This window comes from Trematomus bernacchii, unplaced genomic scaffold (genome assembly GCF_902827165.1).
Source record: "Trematomus bernacchii unplaced genomic scaffold, fTreBer1.1, whole genome shotgun sequence".
Classification (NCBI taxonomy): domain Eukaryota; kingdom Metazoa; phylum Chordata; class Actinopteri; order Perciformes; family Nototheniidae; genus Trematomus; species Trematomus bernacchii.
Genome location: NW_022987342.1, coordinates 1,890,096 through 1,914,240, shown reverse-complemented (window position 1 = coordinate 1,914,240; position 24,145 = coordinate 1,890,096). Strand labels below are relative to the sequence as shown.

The 24,145-nt window shown below is 39.5% G+C and overlaps 1 protein-coding gene across 1 annotated transcript in view; it reads left to right on the top strand.

Annotated features, from left to right (window-relative positions):
* Nucleotides 1-24,145, top strand: part of dnah6 (dynein, axonemal, heavy chain 6) — an 85,183-nt gene that overhangs the window by 48,999 nt on the left and 12,039 nt on the right. The window contains exons 48-66 of the mRNA XM_034128179.1: nt 233-373; nt 1,289-1,531; nt 1,719-1,886; nt 3,523-3,758; nt 6,363-6,507; nt 6,750-6,866; nt 9,755-9,878; nt 11,800-11,996; nt 13,065-13,268; nt 14,826-14,951; nt 15,768-15,932; nt 16,479-16,546; nt 17,253-17,433; nt 17,722-17,901; nt 18,034-18,267; nt 22,155-22,290; nt 22,400-22,545; nt 23,607-23,797; nt 23,896-24,056. Coding sequence (XP_033984070.1) covers nt 233-373; nt 1,289-1,531; nt 1,719-1,886; nt 3,523-3,758; nt 6,363-6,507; nt 6,750-6,866; nt 9,755-9,878; nt 11,800-11,996; nt 13,065-13,268; nt 14,826-14,951; nt 15,768-15,932; nt 16,479-16,546; nt 17,253-17,433; nt 17,722-17,901; nt 18,034-18,267; nt 22,155-22,290; nt 22,400-22,545; nt 23,607-23,797; nt 23,896-24,056 — 3,163 coding nt within the window. The remainder of the gene's footprint in view (nt 1-232; nt 374-1,288; nt 1,532-1,718; nt 1,887-3,522; nt 3,759-6,362; nt 6,508-6,749; nt 6,867-9,754; nt 9,879-11,799; nt 11,997-13,064; nt 13,269-14,825; nt 14,952-15,767; nt 15,933-16,478; nt 16,547-17,252; nt 17,434-17,721; nt 17,902-18,033; nt 18,268-22,154; nt 22,291-22,399; nt 22,546-23,606; nt 23,798-23,895; nt 24,057-24,145) is intronic.

Genomic DNA, 24,145 nt, shown 5'->3' with positions numbered 1-24,145 from the left:
GTAACATTTCAGAACCAACAGAAATACACAGTGTGTCCCAGAAAGGGCGAAAATAGCCATAGAGTCTGGGCAAGAAGAGCAGTGAACTAAAAGTCAGTGCCCCGAGGCGAGCTGTAGGAAAACATCAGATAAATATTATCTGCCGGCTGAGACCAAACCTCCAGAAATATGAAATGTCTGCATATATGTGTGTGTGTGTGTGTGTGTGTGTGTGTGTGTGTGTGGCCCTCAGGTGTTCCAGTATTTCATCTCTCGTGTCCGGGAGAAGCTGCACATCGTGCTGTGTATGAGTCCAGTGGGGGATTCCTTCAGGTCCCGCTGTCGTATGTTCCCTTCCCTGGTTAACTGCTGCACTATTGACTGGTTTGTGCAGGTACGCTGACATATCTCTTTTTTACTGAACATATCTAGTAATATATTATCACTCATATTGTTTATATGTTATTTTTTTGAAAAAGGGTTAGAACATATACGCATTTGCTAACTGGTACATGGGGATCATCTGCAGTCAGGATGAATCGCTCTGCTTGTATTGAGTCTACAGCACCATTTTTCTTTCAATCTATGTATCTGCTCCTGGCAGAGATAACCTAAATGTCATTTATTCTCCACTCTGACATCATTTCTAATCCCCTTATTTCTTATTGCCTTTGTTCTAAGATTAAGACAAACTTTATTAATCCCCCATGGGAAATTCAAATCTTGTTTTGTCATTTACTTTCTATCACACACACATGCCTGAAATATACATGCAAACACAGGACCTATACTCGTGCATTAGTGGTACGTTGTCAGCATCCACCATTCTCTTCACCTGTTTTTGTTCAGCATTGTAGTGTATGACTTAAATACATTTCATTCCATTCAAGTCCTTTGTTGGCATATCACTTTTTTGATTTTAAGCTAAATTCTGTAAGCTAGCAATTTGCATCTTTATTGTAAGTCTTAATTACTGCATTTAACATTATTGTATGACTTTTCTGTTCTTTTGAATTTATGTTCAAGTAAACAAATTCAATTATTTTACATGTTATTTAGCTGATAGCCTCAGAACCGTAGACATCCTATTGGAGCAATTTTAGGTTCAGTGCCTTGCAGAGAGACACTTTCACATGTTGAATTCAGAGATTGGGAATCGAACCACAAAACCTTTGATTGGTATACTATACACCTATTTAACCCCTGAGCCACAGCCGCCCCAAATATTTGAAACCCATATATCTTTTCTCAGCTGAAAATCTTATGTCACTATTTTCTTTTTCCCTTCTGCTACGTCGTGTTTGTCCAGTGGCCGCGTGAGGCGCTGCTCTCCGTCTCTCGGGCCTTCTTCCAGAACGTGGACTTTGGCAGCGAGGAGCTGAAGCAGAGATTCTCCGCCATGTGCGTGGAGATCCACGTGAGCGTCACTGACATGGCCGAGCGGTTCTACTCTGAGCTGAGACGCAGATACTACACCACGCCTACCTCCTACCTGGAGCTCATTAACCTCTACCTGTCCATGTTAGAGGACAAGAGACAGCAGCTCATTCTTGTAAGTCCCCCCATCAAAATGCACAAGTTGTTATCTGTACAAGTGTTGGATCTTTACCTGACATTTCAGAGGAAATACCGTAGCAGCTAGTTAGATGTGGTTATGGCAATTTGTTCTTTGTTGTTAATTTTGTCTGCATGTAAAATGTGGATAACATACCTTTTGTGTGGGGGGGGGTTCTATATAGGCCAGGGATCGCGTGAAAAACGGTCTGACCAAACTGCTGGAGACCAATGTGCTCGTGGACAAAATGAAAGTGGACCTGTCTGCACTAGAGCCTATCCTGAAACAGAAGTCCAGCGATGTTGACACCCTGATGGAGAAACTGGCTGTAGACCAGGAGAGCGCTGACGAGGTGTGTGTTTGTGTGTTTGTGTGTTTGTGTGTGTGTGTGTGCAAGATTACGTTTGTGTGCGAGATAGTGAGGTGTTATAGAGTGGTGCAGTGATGATGTTTTTTTGTAAACTGACCCTGAGGTTAGCGTCGCAATTTCTCCCTTGACAAAAAGCAATGAGATTTATTTCATTGGATTTTGAATATTGCAGATCGGAACATTTAGGATACTTACACATTTTGTTCAGCAGGATAATCTCCACACATTAACATCAGTGTTATTTTTGTTGAAGTGTAAATTAACTCTCCAGAAAGCTACATTAGGCTATACACGCAGCACATTTCCACCGTTAAACAAAAGGCGGCTAATGTTGGGTGTGATGATGTCTAATCAGAATACCTTTATTCGTACCACAGAGAGGAAATGTACATAGTTACAGCAAAAGTGATGATGGAGACAAAATATTAAAATGTACAAGTTACATTCGTAGTAGTTTGTAATAATCTACAAAATGCACATAAGTGTTATTGCACTACAGTGGTGTCGTTTAATAGTCTCATTTAGTCACTTGTTTGGAACCACTATTTTTATGACACATTGAAGCTTGAAGCGACGGAGCCCGCACACGCCTCACTCACTCACCCAGACCCCACGCAGCATTCTCATCTGTTTGTCATTACTGGTGTCATTTTCTGGTTGCTAACGCCATTTTAAAACATAATCACTGATGTTCAGCTGTAACGGTGGTGGACTCATCAGAACAGAGTGGGCGAGCTGACCAATCAGAGCACAGTGGGCTCACAGGGAGGGGGGGGCAGGAGCTCCAACAAGCCGTTTAGGACAGAGAGTGAATACACATACTATACAGAGATGCTGTATGAGAAACCAATGTGATTTTGGAACATTGAACAATGTAAATCTATTCTAGTAGACCTCAACAATGGAATTATGATCAGTAGAAATGGCCATGACATGGGACCTTTAAAGATTATAGAACCAGATATGGTAAAATGCTAACTCATTCCCAGGTTTTTTGGACTTATTCCTTCTCTTCAATTTTAACACAGAACTAACTAAAGTTATATAAGATGCTGAAAAAGCACGATACTCCTTCTCAATGCTTAAGAGTTTTTTCAGAGGAAGTAATTAGATCCTTTACTTAAGTGAAAGTATTAATATCACTCTGTACAAATACTCAGGTACACGCAAAATTCCTTAATTGAATATGTTACTTAAGTTAAAATATGTAGAAAATTTGGAAAATGTACTTAAAGTATTATATGTGAAGATACAAACATCCCTTTTGACAATTAAAATATTGTTATAATTGCTCATGCATTCATGTTAGAGCAGGATTTTACTAATAATGTTTCCTTATTTTTGACTTATTTATCTAACTTACTCATTATCTTCATCATGTATTTTTTTGCAGACATGTATTACCACTGATCAATTCATGTCAGGTTTTGAGAAAAACTGACCTTTATAATATTTTTTGAAAAATAAAACCCATTAAAAATACAATCGAGTTGTTGGAAAATAATTTGAAGGAGGCATGAAAAAGAAAAGTCTCTCGTGAAACACAAGTACCTAGGAATGTAATGTGTGTCAATGTGCCTTCCACCTCTGTGTATCTTACAAACATATCCATTCCCAGGTGCGTAAAGTAGTGTCAGAGGACGAGGCATTGGCCAAGGTGAAAGCTGAGGACACGCAGGCCATAGCCGACGACGCCCAAAGGGACCTGGACGAAGCTCTGCCGGCTCTGGCGGGAGCCAATCAGGCGCTCAGCTCTCTGGACAAGGCCGACATCTCTGAGATCAAGGTTTTCACCAAACCCCCCGACCTGGTCATGACCGTCATGGAGGCCGTGTGCATCCTGCTCAACTTCAAGTGAGTGTGCTTTCTTATCCTGCTTTTATTTGTAAATGCATGGTATTGCTTCAGGCTTTCAATCTAAAGTCCTTGTTATTATACAATTATATATTTACAAACATGTAGCATTTAGTAAATGAACAATATTGATTTTTTTTTTGTTGTTGTAAGAAACACAGTTTAATCCAACTATCATTTAAAGGTTTAACACTCTGAATTTGAAAGAATATTTTAGAAAGGGCAAACAAAGTGAACCGCTTCCTGTATATTTCATATGAGTCAATGTGTGAGGAAGAATTTCTACCAAAAAAATATACATTTTATTTCTGCTATCTCTCTCAGTATTCTCAGTAATACAATAATGTTTAAGAAAGTGTGCTTCCCGTTCTATTCCCCCTAATTATCTTCCTATTTAAGAAGGAAATACATTCAATGATTGAAAGCAGATGCTGTTTGAAAGGAATTTTACATAATTATATCATAAAATCATGGAGGACAGGCTGGATCCTAAGGAATTTGTTAAATGTAGTACTTGTATCAACACGCTGTATGATCTTTTCTTTAGCAAAATGGATTTAATTTGACATAATTGGCAAATGGTCCTCAGAAAACAGTCTAAATCTGTTGGATAAAAACAGAATGCTGGTATGCTTTCCCAATCCAATGTCAAGCAAGGATAAATGATTAGAAAAAAGAAAAATACCAAACAGGAAATGGTTTCACCCAATGATCCATCCCTTTAATCACAATCCTCCCCCGAGTCACCTTCATCAGCCTGGCATGAATGTCATTCTTTTGGCCATCATTTTAGCAATCCCAAAAATGATCATCATCATTAATATCACAATCTCCTGTGTTGTTTTGCAATCACTCTGCCAAAGGTATGAGATTCAGGCCTGTATTTTAATCCCCGTATATTCTGGGGACAGCACTCAGATGGATTACCTCACCATCCCATGACTCAGCACTCATCCCATCCCATCATTCTCGACCCTTAAATGTAATCAGTTATTCATCTACCGCTATTGCTGCACTAAATCCAATCCTTCCCAATACCCTGTTTACCTCAAAGGGAGAGTTCAGGTATTTAGAAGTGGGGTTGTGCGAGGTAGATGGCTGTCAGCTAAACCATGTACTACTGTGGGCGGGGGCGGCAGCCAATCAAATGTACCCTCCCAAATAAATCACTATCAGTCAATGCTATATTTAAAATATTCTTACCTCTTTAGCTGAGGAAGAGCAAGGCCTGCTAATTTAGAAAGCTAATGTTAGCAATAGCATTGTTTGCAAAGCATATTCCTTAATTCAAGTTCAATCTGTAGAGATGCACATTTTGGCTGGCAAACAACAAAGTGTACTTACCCGAAACAAATAACAACCTAATCTTGGAGTGTCTGTTAGTAAAACCAAACGCAGGACAACACTATGGTAGAAACACTTTGGTAACCAAATGTAAATCATAAGGTAGTCCTAAAGCATACCCTGCTTTATCATCTACTATACTGTAAATTACCGTAATGCACAACATATAAATCATGCTATATTGAGGCATACTTGAAACCACACATTGAGACCATACACTTATTAGGAAAATGTTCACTGAGGTAATTAAGTTCAATGTCAATTTGTCATAGTCTTCTATATAATGGTGAGTGGAGGCGCCCACTGCTGGCCATTGGAAAACAATGCAGTTTTAAGGCTCTCCCACTTTGGCTTCACTTTTCAGACCAAGTGGACTTATTATTGCATTGACTACTTTACTATGTTACCAGCATAAAGAACAGAACAAATGACAAATACTTGTATTTTTTCCAAAAAGAAAACTGTTACTGTCGAAGGAGTCTGGTGGCTTTTTAATCCATCTTCTGATATTATATTTGTTACAAGAACAGATACAAGAAATCATTCCCCCTAAAGCAATAACCCTCTACAACAACTACCCTCTGGCTAGCAGAACATTCTCATAATTTCTCTTTTTATTTTTACCCTACTCGCAATTACCTTAAACAATTTGTACATATTTCTTTCACACTTGCAGACTTTCATAAAAAAACTGCAACTTATATAGTATTTTCATATGTTCTTCTACTAGTAGGTTAATGTTTTTGGTGTACTTTTTAATAGATACTCTATAGATATATATATTTTAAGTGTTAATATTTATTTCTTTATTGTATTTGTTATCATTTGTATTCATGTGCAATGCCTTGTTAACATGATGCTGTAACAAAACATTTCCAATTTGGCATTAATAAAGTATTACTAATCGAGTTCCTTTAAACAAAACAACCTTTTAACACCAACAGCCCACTTCACACCAGCCCTCTGTAGAACTCTCTCTGACTTCGCACTTTGACAAGTTACATGAATATCAATTTATTATAATTATGTTGTGGATTACTGTTCTGGGTTGTGATGTACAACAGTGGTATAACAGTTGTATGTACATCAGAGTGCAATTCCTATGTTATAGATACAGTATCCTCACTTACAGTGCATTGCATTTTGTAGTACTTTGAATAGTAGTGTTTCATTCTTATATCATATTTAGCTATTAACTTTCCAAGGCTGGGTTTGCTTCTTTCTCCTCACAACTCCTCACTAACACGCCTCTCCTCACAGACCGGACTGGGCTGGTGCCAAGCAGTTACTAGGAGATGCCAACTTCCTTAGGCGACTGACAGAATATGACAAGGACAATATCAAGCCTCAGATCCTGCAGAAGCTGCAGAAACACATCAACAACCCCGATTTCATCCCAGAGAAGGTTTGTCTGGATATCAAGTCGAACACTGATAACATCAGTCAGATTAGAGTAAACTAATTGTGGGGAAATGCGAGATCAAACACGTCGGGGGGTTTAAAAAGTGCCACAGTTGAAAAGGAATTAAACTAAAAAATATGTTTTTGACGATGCCATTTGAGTTATATTGTAAGTTATGGAACATACCAAAGTATGAGTCAATATCTGCTACGTGGTTACATTCTGTATTGTTTTGCTGCTGTTAGGTGGAGAAGGTGTCCAAAGCCTGCAGATCAATGTGCATGTGGGTCAGAGCCATGGATCTGTACTCCAGAGTCCTCAAAGAAGTGGGCCCCAAGAGAGCGAAACTGGCCAAGGCGCAGGTCAGTAACACACAGTAGAGACTAGAGAGTGCTCTGAATACGGTTTTATTATTACAATTATTTTTAAACTTTAATATGTATTTCATATTTATTCACCTTAGGCATAAACCACTGTGACATACATCTTCTTTTTAGTTGGGGTTTACATGCTCTACATTTAAGATTTCAACATGTTACAAAGTTTCATTTTTTCCCCCAACAATATAATAAATTCAATAATAATAAATTCAAGTAATTAATAAATACAGAACAAATATTAACAATAATACATTAATCAAATTAAGTAAACACAGAAATGCATAGAACAACAAACAGTTGATGAAAAACAGTTGTCATCTTACTCATACTTGCAAAACAATCAAACACCCAACTCTCGTCCCAATCACCGCCCCCTTTTCACAAACTCACACACACACACACACACACACACACACACACACACGCACACGCATGTTTTCTTTGTTATGTTCTCTGTATTTTATATGTTTGTGTTATGTGTTATGTGTAACGTTGCTGCCTTCTTGGCCAGGTCAGCATTGAAAATGAGATTTTATCTCAATGTTTTTATCTGGTTAAATAAAGGTTAAATAAAAAAATAAAAAATAAACACGCACACGCACACACACACACACACTTAGGGAGAGAGACTCAGAGACATGCGACAGACAAGCTAAAGGGTATTAAGTGTTTTCATAAGAGGTTTGGATGCTGGGGGATTTGATTGTGTGGCTCCACTTTTATCTACAGAGCTTAGTAAATTGTGCTCCATATTATCTGACATTTGTTCCCCTTATAACTGTCTTTTGACATTGTTCTTTTAACTCCAAACATATTTCATCACCACTTTCCATTTTAGAAGTGTAGCTGCCTCATTACTTTTCCAGTTTTGCAAATATTATTTACTAATGATGAAAAAAGTATTTGCCATCCAATTGGGTATCTTACTTTTCCAGTATTTTGAAATAGGCATATTTTTGGAGAAAAATCTATTTTACAATTACAGCTTTTAAAAGCCCCCCCAAGTAACCCCATATTTTCCCAAAAGGTATGAAATGTATGACATTCCCAAAAATGTGTGTGTGCTATGCCTCTCTTTTTCCACATATCCGACAAAATGCTTATTGTGAGACAGTTGGTTACTCTTTATACGTTCTAATGTTTAAGTACAAATTGTCCATCTCATATTACAATTTAAGGACATTCCCTTTATATACTGTTGATTTAAATCTTGAATCAAAACTGTTTTCCTGAATCCATTCTCTAGTGCAGGGTCTCCAACACGTCGATCGCGAGCTACCGGTAGCTCGCGGGCAGCTTTTCAATAGCTCGCCGCTCGATTATCGATTATAGCGTAGTAACGTTGCTTCTTGATTTTTCGGCTGCGGCTGGACAATAACGTTTTTTTGTTTTTGAATGTTTTCTGTGACACGAATATCAAATTGGTCGGTGACGCAGAGATCAAGGAACAGACGTGACAGCGGCACAGAGACACAAGGATTTGTGTTTTTTTGAAAAACACTCGTTATCGTCATGTCAGGTTTTTGGTGGATTTAATCAAGCCTTGGATTGCAGAGTATGAATGTCCTCTTGCTATTTTCAGTTGATAAATACGTGTGTAAAGTTTGTGAAGGCAGGAGGAAAGCTTCCGCGATCACTGTCTCCTCTGTTCCTCCAAACCCCGCCCCCCCCCTGAAAATAATGAGTGACAGGCTAATAGTAACCTGATAGAAACTTTATTATTCACTTATTCACTGATTGAGATATAATGAAGCTAACTTAATCTCATACATTCATGGGATTTATGTAACAGTAAGACAGAGAATAAGTGTGCACCCACATGCACTATTTTAGTTTGTATATGCTGTTGTAAATACTCCTGTTGTCTGCTGTGTTCAGACTCTAGTCATGTGTGTGATGCCACATTCAGGACCTTCAGTGTCCTTTTTTTAAACAGAAGACCGTTGCTAGAAGCTGCAGCTAGACTGCAGAAGTATTCGTTTTTTGTTTTTGAGGATGGAACAATTTCACACACAGATATAGGGAGGCTAGACTTTATTATGGTTTATAATTTCATGTCATGACAAAGAAAAAGATGGCGGAACTGTTCAGTGTCAATCCTGTGGAGATGGAGGTTATACATCTCCAAAATAATGTTCAGCTCGAGTCTCAGCAAAACTCACAACATTTCTGGAGCCTTGTAGACCCAGAAAACTATAAGAACATTCACCAAGCAGCACTGAACATGTCTGCTTTATTTGGCTCTACATACCTTTGTGAAGCAGCTTTTTCTGACATGAATGAGATCTAAATACAGAACAAGACTGATTGATGGACATTTAAATGACTATGATTAGAGTGAACCTAAGTGGGTACACTCCAGCATACACCTCTATGGTGGACTCCATGCAGTGCCAGTCATCTCACTGACTGTAAAAAAGAGTGAATGCTCTTATTTTACACATGTGCCATAAGATGCTTGTCAGGTGGTGATTGAGGACATTTATGTGAATTGTCAGTGGTGTACTTAGTATGTGGGCCATAATAATATGTGAGAAATTGTCATTTTCTTGGACCTTGATGTTAAGATTTTTGATAAGCTTTAGGTATTGCAATTTCACACGTGTACAAAAGTAGCTTAATTCAACTGATGAGGGCTATGTGAATAAATGTAAGCGATGTGATGGAAGTAGCTCTTGGCCACTTTCATTTTTTCAAAGTAGCTCTCAGATGAAGAAAGGTTGGAGACCCCTGCTCTAGTGTCACTAGAGAATCGCTCTGCAAACATTGGACAAAATACGGAGGATAAAAAGGGGACTAAATGTTCTCTGAGTGGTTCATTAATGATATTTGTCCACAGCTCTTTCTTCTTTTATTCCAAACCAATGCAGGCGGAGCTGGATGCCACCATGGCAACCCTGAGGGAGAAGCAAGAAAAGCTGCAGGAGGTGGAGAACCAGATCCAAGTCCTACAGGATCAGTTTGAAAGCAGCATTAATGAGAAACAGCAATTGGGTGAGGGTTGTGATCACTTCATGCCAAGAGGGAAATGATGTTCACTGTCAAATTTAGAAACATTTTCAATGATTTGGGACATCTCTGAGTGGTTGTCCAATCACAACAGAGCTGGCCAGCTAACCAATCAGCAGACTGGGCTCTGGTTTCAGACAGAGGGTGAAAGAAGTGCTGCATCACAGGCAGTATTTAAAAATAAAGCTTTTTTTAACATTAAAGCATGGAAACATGTCACAGTAGAGACACAAAATACAAATATGAAACCTGAAAATGAGCAGTACATGTCCTCTTCAACACCAGGGGCCTCATTTATAAACGTTGCGTACGCTCAAAACATGGCGTACGCCAGTTTCTAAGCAATCTTTGCGATTTATAAAAAACAAACTTGGCGGGAAAATGTGCGGTCCTCTACGCAAACTCTGACCCATGCGTACGCACTAAGCACAAAAACGGGAGAGACGAGAAACTGCGACACCGTTGGCAGAAGGAAGAATGGAGAGAAATATGTGTAAATAATACCATAAATAAAATGTTACCTCTCATTTATCATATATGAAGAATTAATTTGCAAACATTGATTAAAGCCAATCTTAAAATGATTTATCAAACGCTTGTTTGAGACTCCTCAGTGCATACAAAAATTTGGAGAAATAAATAAATACGGAAATGTTATTGATCACCCCTCGATTATGTTCTCTTGTTAAGAAATGTTTTCTCATAAATGATGCGGTAAACAGAAGGACAGTTACGTCTAAACTGAGGCCGTTTTGCTTTTCTCTAGGTTGTATAGATACGAGCATGGTTTATACTATCATGTTTAATCGTGTTTTATGCCATTCGCCAATACTTGATAAGTCGCTCATTAAACACAGGAGGTATGGAAACTAAGAACACAATATGTGGTAAATTGTACAGCTAATATAACACAACACATTCGTTTTATTTCCTTAAACTGGTGGATATAGAGTTGCTGCGGGGGGGTTGAGACGCACAGGCTGCAGTGGAGACGCCGCTCAGCTGATCGACAGCTGGAACACAAACCACCAAATACAAAAAAATTATTCAGATCCAGTCGTCATGACTCCCCCGATACTTTCTTACAGTTTCTCATCATGGGGGGGGTCTCCTGTCCCCGGGACAAACACACTGCCTGAGGAAGGTTATGTGTATTTTGTCATTAACTTTTTTCGGACCACTTATTTTTTTATTTTGGTGACGATCCGACCTCCATGCTGCTACTCTGGTTCAAACTGCATCCACCAAACAATATGATTTGTCTCGACCTCCCCAAAAGAACCAACATCTGACACGGTGTGAAACGTCTTTTTTAGCTGTTCTGTCGTCATTTCCTGCGATCTTCTTCATGCAGTCAGTCAAAATGAATATTAATACGGGGCGTTTCTTTGACTATTTATAGGCAAATTTGGGCGTTACGTGAAGCCCGCAAAAGCTGCGCCGCATTTCGAGTTGATTGTGATTTATAAAGGGAAACCGGCGTAGGACGTGCGTGCGCAGTGTTTTATAAATCAGAATATTTTTGTGCGTATTTATTTGCTTTGTCCTACGTACGCCACCTTCCCACGTGAATACGCAAAGCTTTATAAATGAGGCCCCAGAACTCAGTATAATTTGAAACCAATATTAATAATAATGCATGGCAGTTTTGGGAATTTTTGTCACAGATAATTTTTTATGGGAGGCAAAAGATTTAAACACTTCTTAATTTTTAAACTGGCCGTCTACTAATCATTTTATAAATATATTAATGTGTGAGATCTAGGAAATTCAACCAAGATTGACCATACTTAAATGTTTGCTTTCTTTTTCATAATTCACATGTTTTATTACAAATTGAAACTGAAGGGAAAAACGTCTGCAAGCTTTCTGACCCTCTCTTTCTGACCCCTCTCTTTCCTTAAAGTTAGCACCATGGCTCTGACACAGGTCAGGTTAACCCGGGCAGGAAAGCTAACTTCTGCTTTGGGCGATGAGCAAGTACGCTGGGAAGAAAGTGTCACCTTGTTTGAGCAAGAGATCATCAACGTCGTTGGCAATGTCTTCATCGCAGCTGCTTGTGTGGCCTACTATGGAGCGTTCACTTCCCACTACAGACAGCTGGTAGGTACTCTGTGATTAGGAGATTTCATAAGTAAGGGACAATGTGCAGGGAGGCAGTCTTTAATGAAACTCGTATTGCTTCCGCTAAGAACCAGTACCAATGGCTAGAACTGCAGCGACAACAACGTAACTTAAAATGACCACAGCACTGATCAAGGTGTTCTGTAACTGTCCAAGTCTGTTCACATTTTATTTTTCATTAACCAGTCTTTAAACAGTGCCAGAACCCATACTGTGTTCCCTTTAGTGTTTACTTCCTGTCTGTCTTATGTTGATATATAAATATATAAAAAAGAATATTCAGAAAGTATTCCATGGTGTTTTCTGACAGAGGAAGACTAATGTTTGTTGTCCACAGCTGACGTTAAATTGACTTCCTTCTGCGGATTGATATGACTGCACATAGTCTCTTGATCCTGTTTAGCATTGTTCTGTTCTCCTTACTCCTTAGCAGCATTCTGTTAGCGAGAATTAACAACCTCTGAAATGTCCAAATTGACCAATCATAATCGATTATTCAACTAAGCCGTGTAATAATGAGCTTTGAGAACTACTGTGATATGCAGAATGAACTAGTTTCCGGTACAGTGTTACGTTGTAGTTACCATCATCCACCTTTTTCTTTTTTCTTTTTTAAATACTGAGGTTACAATAATTATGACAATCATGTCTGTGTAGAAGTGGTAAGCCTTGCTTAGCTTGATGTTTAAAGAGGGGGGGGGAACAGCAACCGTATATCTTTAAAGGTCTACAACAAAGCCAAATCGTACCAAATTGTTGGAGGCCAATCTGTTGAATTGTATGTTTTGCTGATGTATTATAATTGTTCCGCTGCTGTGAGATGAAATTCCCAGAGCAGAGTAGATGTATGGTAATGGCTCTGAATTGATGCTGTTTGTATATTATTAAAACACAGAAGAAGTCATAAAACTGGTGATTAGGAAAAGAGAAAGATAATAAAAAATGACATTTACAAAAACACAAGAGATGCCTTAAACCAAGCATCTGTCAAACAAAACTCTGTATAAAAAAGTGAATTAATGATGTGTGTGTGCCCCCTTTCCCCAGCTAATTGACCAGTGGATAATACAGTGCCAGGAACTGAGCATCCCCATCAGTTCCAGCTTCAGCCTGATCAACATTCTGGGCGAACCATTTGTCATCCGCCAGTGGAACGCAGAGGGTCTGCCTCGAGACACCGTCTCTACGGAGAATGGGATCCTGGTGACTGAGGGCCGCCGCTGGCCCCTTATGATCGACCCGCAGGATCAGGTGCGCTACAAAACCTGGGCTCAGGGCAGCATTCATTCACTGTGTTTCAGGTGTTAGTCAATGTTATGTTATGATTGATCAATGAATCAGTGTGATGTGTGATCATCAGTGGAATATAAACATATCAAATGTGTTCATAACTGGGTCACAAAACCCAAGTGGATAATATGTTTCTCGATATATTCCTTGGCTTTCGAAGTTTTAACCAGAAGTAATCGAGGCCTGCTAAGTTAGCAGCGGACACTGGTTAGCATGGCGCATTAAGGTATTCAAGTTAACAGATAAATTAATGGGGATGCCAAATGTAGCTAGCTTTACTAAAAAAGATGGTTCCAAAAAACACAAAAACTCAAAGAGCAGGCCAGGTAAAACAAAGGACACAAACCAGCATGACACAACGAAATCTAACTAAATCTACACCGATCGCAAACGCAGACAGGAAACATGGACAGAAACCTTGAGAAGAAGAACCAGATCAGGGGGGAACGTTCACGGGTACAATGACAAAAGACTGTCAAAGAACACTTAGACAGACAGGCATATATGGAGACAGGACTAATTAAATTAACAAGACACCGCTGGAGAGGGCAGGAATCAAGGGCTTCAATGAAATCAGACACAGGTGTTACAAATCTGGGAAAATTCAAAGGTGGGAAAAAAACACAAAGACAGGAAATAAAACAAAAAAAGACCCAAAGAGAAAATACATTTCAACATAAAACGGGAACAGTACACACAAAAACCCGGAAGACTGGAGACCACACATTGAGACCATACACTTATTAGGAACATTTTCACTGAGAGTGTCAGTTTCTCATAGACTTCTGTACAATATTGAGTGGATTCGCCCGGTGCTGGCCATTAGAAACAATGCAGTTTTAAGGCTCTTACATATTGGCTTCACTTTTCCGACCCCGGAGGTTGCCCCTTGGACTTAACACGTTGGATAAATGGCTGCAGAACAAGCGTAAAGAAAGGCACAAACATCTCAAAATAGAACTTCCTGTCAGACTCGGTCAGAGACAAAGTCACAGAATGGCCCCTGCCCCCAGGACACACACACAAAAAACACACACACACATAGGTCCTGGCTACCATAGACAGAAAGGACACAACCAGCCTCTTTACGTACACAAGCTGGAAATATTGTCACGTCTTCAGTTTTGAGGCCTACATTTTGCACACTGTTCTGTGCCTTCCTGACCACTGACAAGTCCAATTTACTTTCCTGTCACTTTTTTTCATCTGTATCCACGTAACTCTCCCGTTTTTCTCTGCTTTACAGGCAGAGGGATGCAGAAATATTTTTCGACAGAAATCAGACAAGCTTTTTATGTTTGATTGTGCCTTACATATTCAATGTATGAAATTAATTGTCAATCCCCACAATGTAAAATCCAATCAGAAATAGTATTGCATATCCCTGAGCTACCATCGCTACGATTTCCCTTTATAACATCAAGTGCTGTATTTCATTCTTATTGTATATCAATTATGTAAATACGACATATGTTTCATCACATTAGATAAAGGTTATTGGTTTTTTTTCACCCTCAGGCCAACCGATGGATCCGCTCCAAGGAAGCCAAGCATGGTCTTAAGGTGATCAAGCTGACAGACCCAAACTTTCTCCGTACCCTGGAGAACGCCATACGTATGGGCATGCCTGTCCTGCTGGAGGAGGTAGGAACACACAATGACATCATAACCTTTCATTTACTTTTCTACAGTTTTACTACAGTTTTATATATGAACTTATACATGTCATCATGCATATACATTAACTATATTTCTGTTAACTTGCACTATATTCAATTTCAATTGATGTATAATTTATCTTACGGAATTTATTTATGTTGTATATTTTTTCTTATTTACTTGCATGATTTAATCTTGTTTTTGTCTACACATGTTATTAGCAGTGTGGCTCTATGTTGTTGTTGTTGTGCACATGATAAATAAAGAATTTGAACTTGAAGCACGTTGCATCATAAAGGAAGTGATTTACGGTTATGTAGTATTCAATTATTTTGAGAACCTACACATTTGGTATTCAACTAAATGCACCTGTGAAATGCATAAAAAGCTTGTTTTTGGCTGTGTCGGTCCGTCGAAAACTATAAAATAAACATCTAAAGGTTTGTCGGAGCAGATCGGCCGGACGACCACTGGATGTTGCTGCTGGTGATTGTGGTACTGACCTCCTCCGATTGGGCTGTCAGACAGAGCAGTGACAACCTTATTTATACAAAGTGTGAGAGCAAGAATCTTCCGGTTGGTGCTCACTGCGAAAAAAAAAGTATTTTAATCCACGCTAGTCTGTTTTACAACAGTGGCGATACGCTGTTGACATATCGTTAAAACCAAAAACAATAAAAAGCACTGGGAGCGTTTTCTTGATGAGACGCTGGGATGAGGCCATTATTGGGCATAATTGTTTCATACCGTATATGTGTGAGTCCGGCCTTTGCTGAATTATTCTATTGTGTGTATGTATAGATAAAGGAGACCGTAGATCCAGCTTTGGAGCCCATCTTGTTGAAGCAGACATTTGTGGCTGGTGGACGGACTTTGATCCGACTCGGAGACTCCGATATCGACTACGACAAAAACTTCAGGTTCTATATGACCACCAAGATGGCCAACCCGCACTTCTTACCAGAGGTAAGGACGTGCACACACACACTCCTGTTAACCTCCACATTAGGTTCACCATCATCAGTACATCAGAGACACGCCAGTTCACTATGGACACCAACACACCAGCTGCCTGCCCCAAACACTTTACAGCTGATATTTATAGGCGTGTAAACCACATGTTTAAGAGAAACAGACACACAAAAGAACCTTTTTGCCCTGGTACAATTAGTGCTTGGCTTCCTGTAATGGCATCGACTATTAAGGCATTGTGTAGATGTAGCCTCCCGCCAGCTTTTATTCAACGGCGGCCCAAGAGAGCAGCACCAACACATGAATGTAAGCTTTTATTCCAGTGTTGATTCAAAGCTGCATAGCGTGGAGGCGGTTACTTAGACAACCGGAACCCACTCCACTGTTCCATTGTCGTTTTGTTGTCAGATACATGAAAGATTTCAAGTGAAATGGCAGGTTTTGGAACAGAACTGATGCTTTGGGCGCATGCAGAGTTGTGGCGGTTTGAGTTTCACTTTGTGTGTGTTCTTGTTTGTGTGTGTTCCTGTTTCCCTTTAGGTGTGCATTAAAGTTACAATTATCAACTTCACTGTGACCACGTCTGGCTTGGAGGATCAACTGCTTAGGTACACACATGCAGCATGAACACATATGGAGAAAAATATGTGTCAGGCAAGACTTTAGAGAATTGAGCCAAAGTATTCTGGCGCACATATTTAAAGGGGCCCTATTACGTTTTGGGGTGTTTTCCCTTTCCTGTAGTGGGTAATGTAGTTTTTTGTGCATGTAAATGGTCTGCAAAGGCTAAAATCCCAAAGTTGCCTTCAGAAGGAGTTTCTCGCCAAAACACTCCCCCCCTGCATGAAACACCTCCATTGGACTCCTTTGTTTACTCCCTTAACATTATGACATTACTATCTAACATCCGCGCTTATATTGGCTAGCGCTCAAACACATTATACATGATAGGCCAAGGGGCGGGACATCACTAAGCGGTTGACCAATCACATTTGGACAGAGGGGAAAAAGAGGAGCACTATTTGAACATTAAAGCATGTCAAAATACAAATATCAACCTGAAAATTAGCATAACATGTAATCTTTCAAAACTGGAGAGGCCTACAATTTGTCGTGATACGGTTGAAGCTTAACAACCTCTTAATTCATTATATGTAAAAAGGATGTTGCATCCATCCACAACTAGATTTACAAACTTTGTTCAACTCTGTTTCTGAGTATAATGACTATTTGCATGTTGCACTTAATGCATCATGATGGCAGTCTTTTTTAACTAGTTATACCATGTAAGCTCACATGAGTTTCCCTCCTCAGTGACGTGGTGCGTCTGGAGAGTCCACATCTGGAGGAACAGAGGAACGAGCTGATTGTGCGCATCAACGCCGACCGCAACCAACTAAAGGATATCGAAGACCGCATCCTGAAGCTTCTCTTCACCTCTGAGGGGAACATACTGGACAATGAGGAGCTAGTTCAGACGCTCCAGAAGTCAAAGGTGAATCCTTGAACAGGCAAAAGTCATTTTGATATATTTATTTATTTATTTATTCAATCGTTTATTTGGCAGGGACAATGCACTGTAATGAACACCTAAAACATTCAAATGTGTCAAGCGTAACAGTGCCAGATTTAGCTTTGAGCTCATTTCCATCCGCAGTCCCTCACATAAAACATTTAAGAAGTTTGTTTGTTACATATTGTCCAAATTTGTTTCTCTCCTTTTCGTCTACAACATTTATTCTGCTCTTGTTCTGATGCTATCTCTGTTTTTCTGTCTCCTCAGGCCACATCAGAGACCATAAAGCATCGATTGGAGGAGGCGGAGGCCACTGAGCTTATGATCAACTCTGCGAGAGAGCGTTACCGACCCGTGGCCACCCGAGGCTCAATCTTGTACTTTGTTATTGCCAGTCTCTCTGAGATCGATCCAATGTACCAATTCTCCCTCAAGTACTTCAAACAGGTAACAGAGAGTTGGCCGTTTTTCCTTTACAAACCTTTTTCTAAGGAATACAATACGAAAGGACTCCAAGCACCCATAATTTTCTTTCAATATCTTTTTGTCCTGTTCTTTATATTCTCCCTCCACCCTCAGCTCTTTAACTCCACCATCGAGACGTCAGAGAAGTGCAGCGTGTTAGAAGAGCGTCTTCAGATCCTGCTCGACCAGATCCTGCTCAACTCGTACATCAACGTGTCGCGCGGCCTCTTCGAGAAGCACAAGCTCATCTACAGCTTCATGTTGTGCATTGAGATCATGAAGCAGCGCGGCGAGATTTCCGACGTCGAGTGGCAGCACTTCCTGAAAGGGACTTCCTCTTTGGAAAAGGTAAGATTAAGTCAAAAACAATCATGCTGGTAAATTGCTTGTGTCAGATTAGCGTTGAAGCTAATCTATTGCTATAACCAAGAGGACAGTATTCCAAACATAATTACTGAGAGGGACAGGAATAAAACACAGCCATATGATTAGCTGTGGGAACTAGCTGAGAGAAAATGTGTGTATTTATCCATATTTATAGTTCAGTCATTACCAGGCCACGTTCAAAGTCACTTAAGTCACCTTTCTTCCCAATTCCGATGCTCTGTTTGAAATTCATCAAATCGTCTTGACCATGTCTACATGCCTAAATGCATTGAGTCGCTGCTATGTGATTGGCTGCTTAGATATTGGCGTTAACGAGCAGTTGAACAGGTGTACCTAATAAAGTGGCCAGTGAGTGTAGGTTTTTGTGCATGTAAATGGTCTGCAAAGGCTAAAATACCAACGTTCCAGCCAGTGACATCACTATGAAACAAGCACACTTTTATTGGCTAGTGGACCAACACTTACGTGATAGGCTAAGGAGCAGGACATTTCTAAGTGTATAATAATAGGGCCCTTTAAAATAAATCTATTTGAATTCCCGTAGAGAAATCCAGGTGTCATTGCACCAACAGCAATAGGAGTGAAACACAATATAGAACAGATGGAGTTCACACATAAGAAAATCAATAAAACTAAAAAAGAAAAAACATGTCAGTTAAAATAAAAATGACAAAAATAAGAATTAGAAAATAGGCAAAAGACAGAGTTTACATATGTGACCTGCTCCATCGAAATCAGTCGCATTGACCCGAAGACACATTTTGAGTTGTATACACTGTTGGAAAGAGGAGATTCCTAGCTTTCTAATGATATCAAGATTGTTGTTGTAGGCTACTCCAAATATTAAGCAAAATATGTCACATTATATAATGACTGTCACCGAGTCATCATTTTGAGAAAAAGGCCTTCAAAGTTTCCTCTTCTCTGGAATCCATCGATCTGATTGATTATTAGCGGAGCAAATGATCAAAATAGTATGGAGGGAAAATATTTCCGTTTGGATTACTGGTCTGGGGGAAGCTCGTGAGTGTATGTGTGTGTGTGTTTGTGTATTTTTGCGTTTGTGTATATTGTGTTTGTTTCCCGGGGAAAACACTCACGAGAAACACCGGCTGTTGTTATGCCTGCTGTGACGTTAAGTTACTCCGTTCTCCACTTGTAAATATGCCGTTACAAGCTTCAAAGTTGTATTTATCATCTAAATTTGCCGAAACAAGTTTAATATTCTGAAAGCCAAGACTTTGTTTATTTGAAATCAGATGAAAACAAACTGTAACGGACCCTGCCGTGTTATCTATGATTACTATACGCCTTACATTCATAATTTCAGCCGGAGGGAGGGGGTGCGGCGCTACGGAAGAGCAGATTGCGAGCGAGAGGTGCCTGTCATCTTCCCTTCACAAGCTTCACAAATGTATTTATCGTGTGATTTTGGAAATAAAAGTTTCATATTCTGAAAGCCAAGACTTTGTTTATTTAAAATCAAACAAAACACCCGAACCCCGAAAAAATAGTTTTTTACGCAAATCCACGTTTATTTTGAAATGAGCCGTTGCGACTTCCGCCTGATTTCGATAGAGCGGGTCACATATATGCAGAATGAGTGAAGATAAATGTGAATAAATATATATAAATGTCTATATGCAAATGGGGGTGCAAATCTGAAGTAGGTGCATGCAGTTCACGTCTTTTGTATGTATAGTGCAGGATCTTAAAGGTTTTTAAGTGTACTCAAGTCTATACCATGCAGCCTAATGGACACTGGCACAAAGGAGCAGCCGAGGTGATGTGTGCATGTCGTATGCGGACAGCTGCTGCAACACTACAAAACTACTATAATAACTTCTGGCTAGCGCTCGCATTAGAACAACTCTTTAAGTGGTATTGTTTCAACAAGCTGCAGAGTTATTGACGAACAGCTGAATAGCTTAGATTTGAAAACTCATGCCAGAACAAGTAGTAAGGTATGAGGCTCAATTGCTTCGAGGAATATGGAGATAACATTCTATTTCAAACTGTTTCGTGAGTGCTTTATGAAAAGAAAAAAAGTCATATTTTTTGGGCTTCTGGGCATTATTTCAATTCAAGGGGAAAATAGAGAAATGTGTTACAATTTGTTGGCTGGAGCCTCTTAACTACAGATAAACAAGGTGCCGTTTTATTTTCCCTTTTTAAACTCCCCCCCCCAGGTTGGCCTGTCAAATATATCTTCATGCCCTCCCACACTTGTGTTTGGATTGAATGGATAGAAGTCTTTTGTCACAAAGTGGCATTCAGGCTTTCACTCTCTCTTGGCCAGCGTATTACAGAGAAACAGCTTGATGGAAAAAAAACACAGTAAGCGAAATATCTGTGAGAAAAGATAAGAAAAGGAGAGTATCTCTGTGTCTCAGCTGTCTGTGCAACCTGTATGTAGCATGCTAATAGACCTCAAGGAATCAATGAAAAAACCATTGTAACCCAAGTCAGACATGACACCTTCAAAAAGGCTATATGAGGTCATCTGAACTGAATTGCCTTTAGACGTGACAATAGTCCAACTCCTTAGCATTTTAATGGTTTCTTTGAATAATCCCCCTTTTTTCTCTATACATGTTATTTTTGATCTTACTTTAAAACCCCAGTGGATCAGATGAGTGTGCATTTGAGGCAAAGAATACGGTGGCCGACAGGTGCAAACGCGCTGCAACGGACCAAACCACTTCCGTTCGGGGAAACACGCTGCACTTCAGAAACGATGCAATATAAAAACACAATGTAGAAACATCTTCACCAACTTGACAGAACATGCGCAGCGTTTAGAAAACATTAACCTACGTGACGGAATATACGCAGCGTTCTTAAGCATACTAAAAGCGCTGCATAAACAAAACGCTGTAAATACAAAAAGCTCAAAACACAACGGAAATGGGGACGCTAAAATGTGATGCACACAGCTGGGACCGGAGCACTTGTTGACGTTCGGGGATTATCGAGTTGGTCAACTGTCACTTTTGGAAGAGTTAGTCTGTACCATAATTGTGCTTTGTCAGTATATTTGAAATGTCTAGATAAGCTATGTTAGCTTGCAGCAGATCTGCAATAATATCTGACGTTATCATGTGATAACATTGTTAAAATAAGCCAATTAAACGTACATTGAAGTATGTTACTAGTGACAATTGGACATACAAATCTCCAAATGTCAACAAGAGCTCACGTCACAGCTGTTTGCATCACTTTTTAGTGTCCCCGTTTCCGGTTCCATTTTGAGCTTTCAGCCTTTTGTTTTTGCAGCATTTTCTGAATCCTGTGCATGTTTTATCAAGTTGGTAAAGATTTTTCTTCACTTGCATGTGTTTTGGCGAATGCAAATATATTTCTAAAACCTCAGAGCACTACTCCTAATGGAAGTGTTTTGGGCCGTTGTAGCACTGTAAAGAGTAGAGCAATCATTAAAAGGACCTTTGAGATTAAGACATGTATAGAAGTTGCTTGTTTTGTGACCAGATGAGTCAGTGTCGCCATTTGGCCCTCGTTTATATGGCATCACTTTTGTTTGAGTTGCTGCCTGTCAGCAATCGTGATCCTCATGCTAATGCTGCCCTTCTTTTCCTCTCCTTCACCTCTGTGCCTTGCTGCAGCTTAAACACATCCTTCATCTACGCTTCACTTGCTCATTTTGAATCCTTTTCAATTTTCTTCAAATGTCCGTCTCTTATCTGCCACGTCCACATGAATCCTCCTCTAGTTATACTTGTATTGACATCCTTTAGTTCGTCTTTACTGCCTCTCTACTCAAGCTCTGTCCTCCATGTCCTCTCTTTATGGTTATAATCATCTACTTTTCAATTTCTCCCTCTTCTCAGGACTATGCAGAACGGCCCGATGTGCCGTGGCTAAGTGATTTTTACTGGCAGACATGCTGCGAACTGGAGGACACTCTGCCCTGCTGCAAGGACATCTCCAAGGAAATCACCAGCAACCATATCTGCATTGAGTTCGGTAAAAACATTTTTTTAGATTGAGATTTTCATCAGATGATTTTTCTACTATAAAAGTGATTTTCATAGAAGTGTTTTGTAGCATTAAATGTTTGTTGCTTCTACTTTAGGACGTTTTCAAGCATCCATTAATCCAGAGAAGTGGGAAGGCTATGCCCCAGAGTTACCTGACGAGAACAGCGTCAGCGGCGACCTGAATGAGAGGCTGGGGGCCTTCCAGAAGCTTGTCCTTATCAAGAGCTTCCTTGAAGAAAAGGTGAGATCTGGAAAAGACATGTATACAACTTTTATATATATTTAAAAGAGTCGGGGTACTGGCAGGTTGCCGATTGGATATTATTATCTGGATATTAGTATTAAAATATCCAAATAGTAATATTATTATCCGAATATTAGGAGTCAATTATATGGATGTGATTTAAAGTATCTGAATATAAGAAGAAGTATCCGAAAATAATTATTTAATAATCCGATCATATGTATTCAATCTTCTGGATTTTCATAGAAGTATCTAAATATTAGTATTTAATTATCCAATTATTAGTATTCAATCATACAAATAGTACAAATATTATCCGAATATCAGTAGTCATTTATCTGAATAGTGATTTTAGTATCTGGATATTTGTTTAAGTAGCCGAATCTCAGTAATAAATTATCGGTATATATGGATCCAAAACATATTATTGAATTATCCGAATATTGGCATACAATTATCCGAAAATGTGTATTCAATTATAGTAATATAATAATCCAAAATATTATAATACATTTACAAATAGTAGTATTCATTTTTCTACATTGTAACAATACTATCTGAATAATGGAATATCATTATTAGGCACATCAGCTTAAAGTTGTATTATTGTCCGAATATTAGTAGTCAGTTATCCAAATAATAATATTGTCAACAAATTCAATTATCTAAATATCCGAATGTTTAATGGCGCCTATTTACAACTTTGGCTGGCTGCAATTCTTAGCTGGATCCAACGCCAAATTCTTCTTGGGACCCTTGCACTCCCACGGAAAACCAGACACGCCAATAACTAGATCTTCAAAACAAAACCTTTCCAGTCTCGTCAGTGAAGTCCTGTCCAGTGTTGAGAAAGATACAGCAATGATCTATTACATTTGATATCTTTTTATATCACCATGATGTTCTCCCCTTGGTTATAGCATGAGCCAATTTTTACTTTGATGTCTTCCCCTTAGCGGAGATCCTCTTCATCTCTTCCATGCTCTTTCCTCACCCCTGTTTTACTACTACCTGCCCTCTTGGTCCTGTTGATGATCTTCCTCCCCCTTCTTGTCCAGGTGGTGTTTGCAGCCACTGAGTTTGTGATTGTCAGCCTCGGGAAGCAGTTTGTAGAGAACCCTCCGGTGGACCTGGCGAACCTCTACAATGATATGTCCCCCTCCACACCGCTGGTCTTTATCCTCAGCACTGGATCCGACCCCATGGGTGCCTTCCAGCGTTTTGCAAAAGAACAAGGTTGTCTTGACAGGTACAAAAACCTAGAATATAAGGTCTAGGTGAATACACAGATTCCAGCCATCAACCTGGAAGTTGTTTACACATGATCAACCTCTTTCTGTCTCTTAGAGTCGAGTCCATCTCATTGGGTCAAGGCCAGGGGCCAATAGCAGAGAAGATTATCCATGCAGCAATGAAGACTGGCAAATGGGTGTTCCTGCAGAACTGTCATCTGGCTGTCTCCTGGATGTTAGCCATGGAAGAGCTCATTAAGACCTTCACTGAGCCTGGTATTACACACATTGATACGACATTCACACAATTCAGATGTGGCTACTGTCCAATGGGTGATTATATTGTGTACTGTTGCTCTTCATCA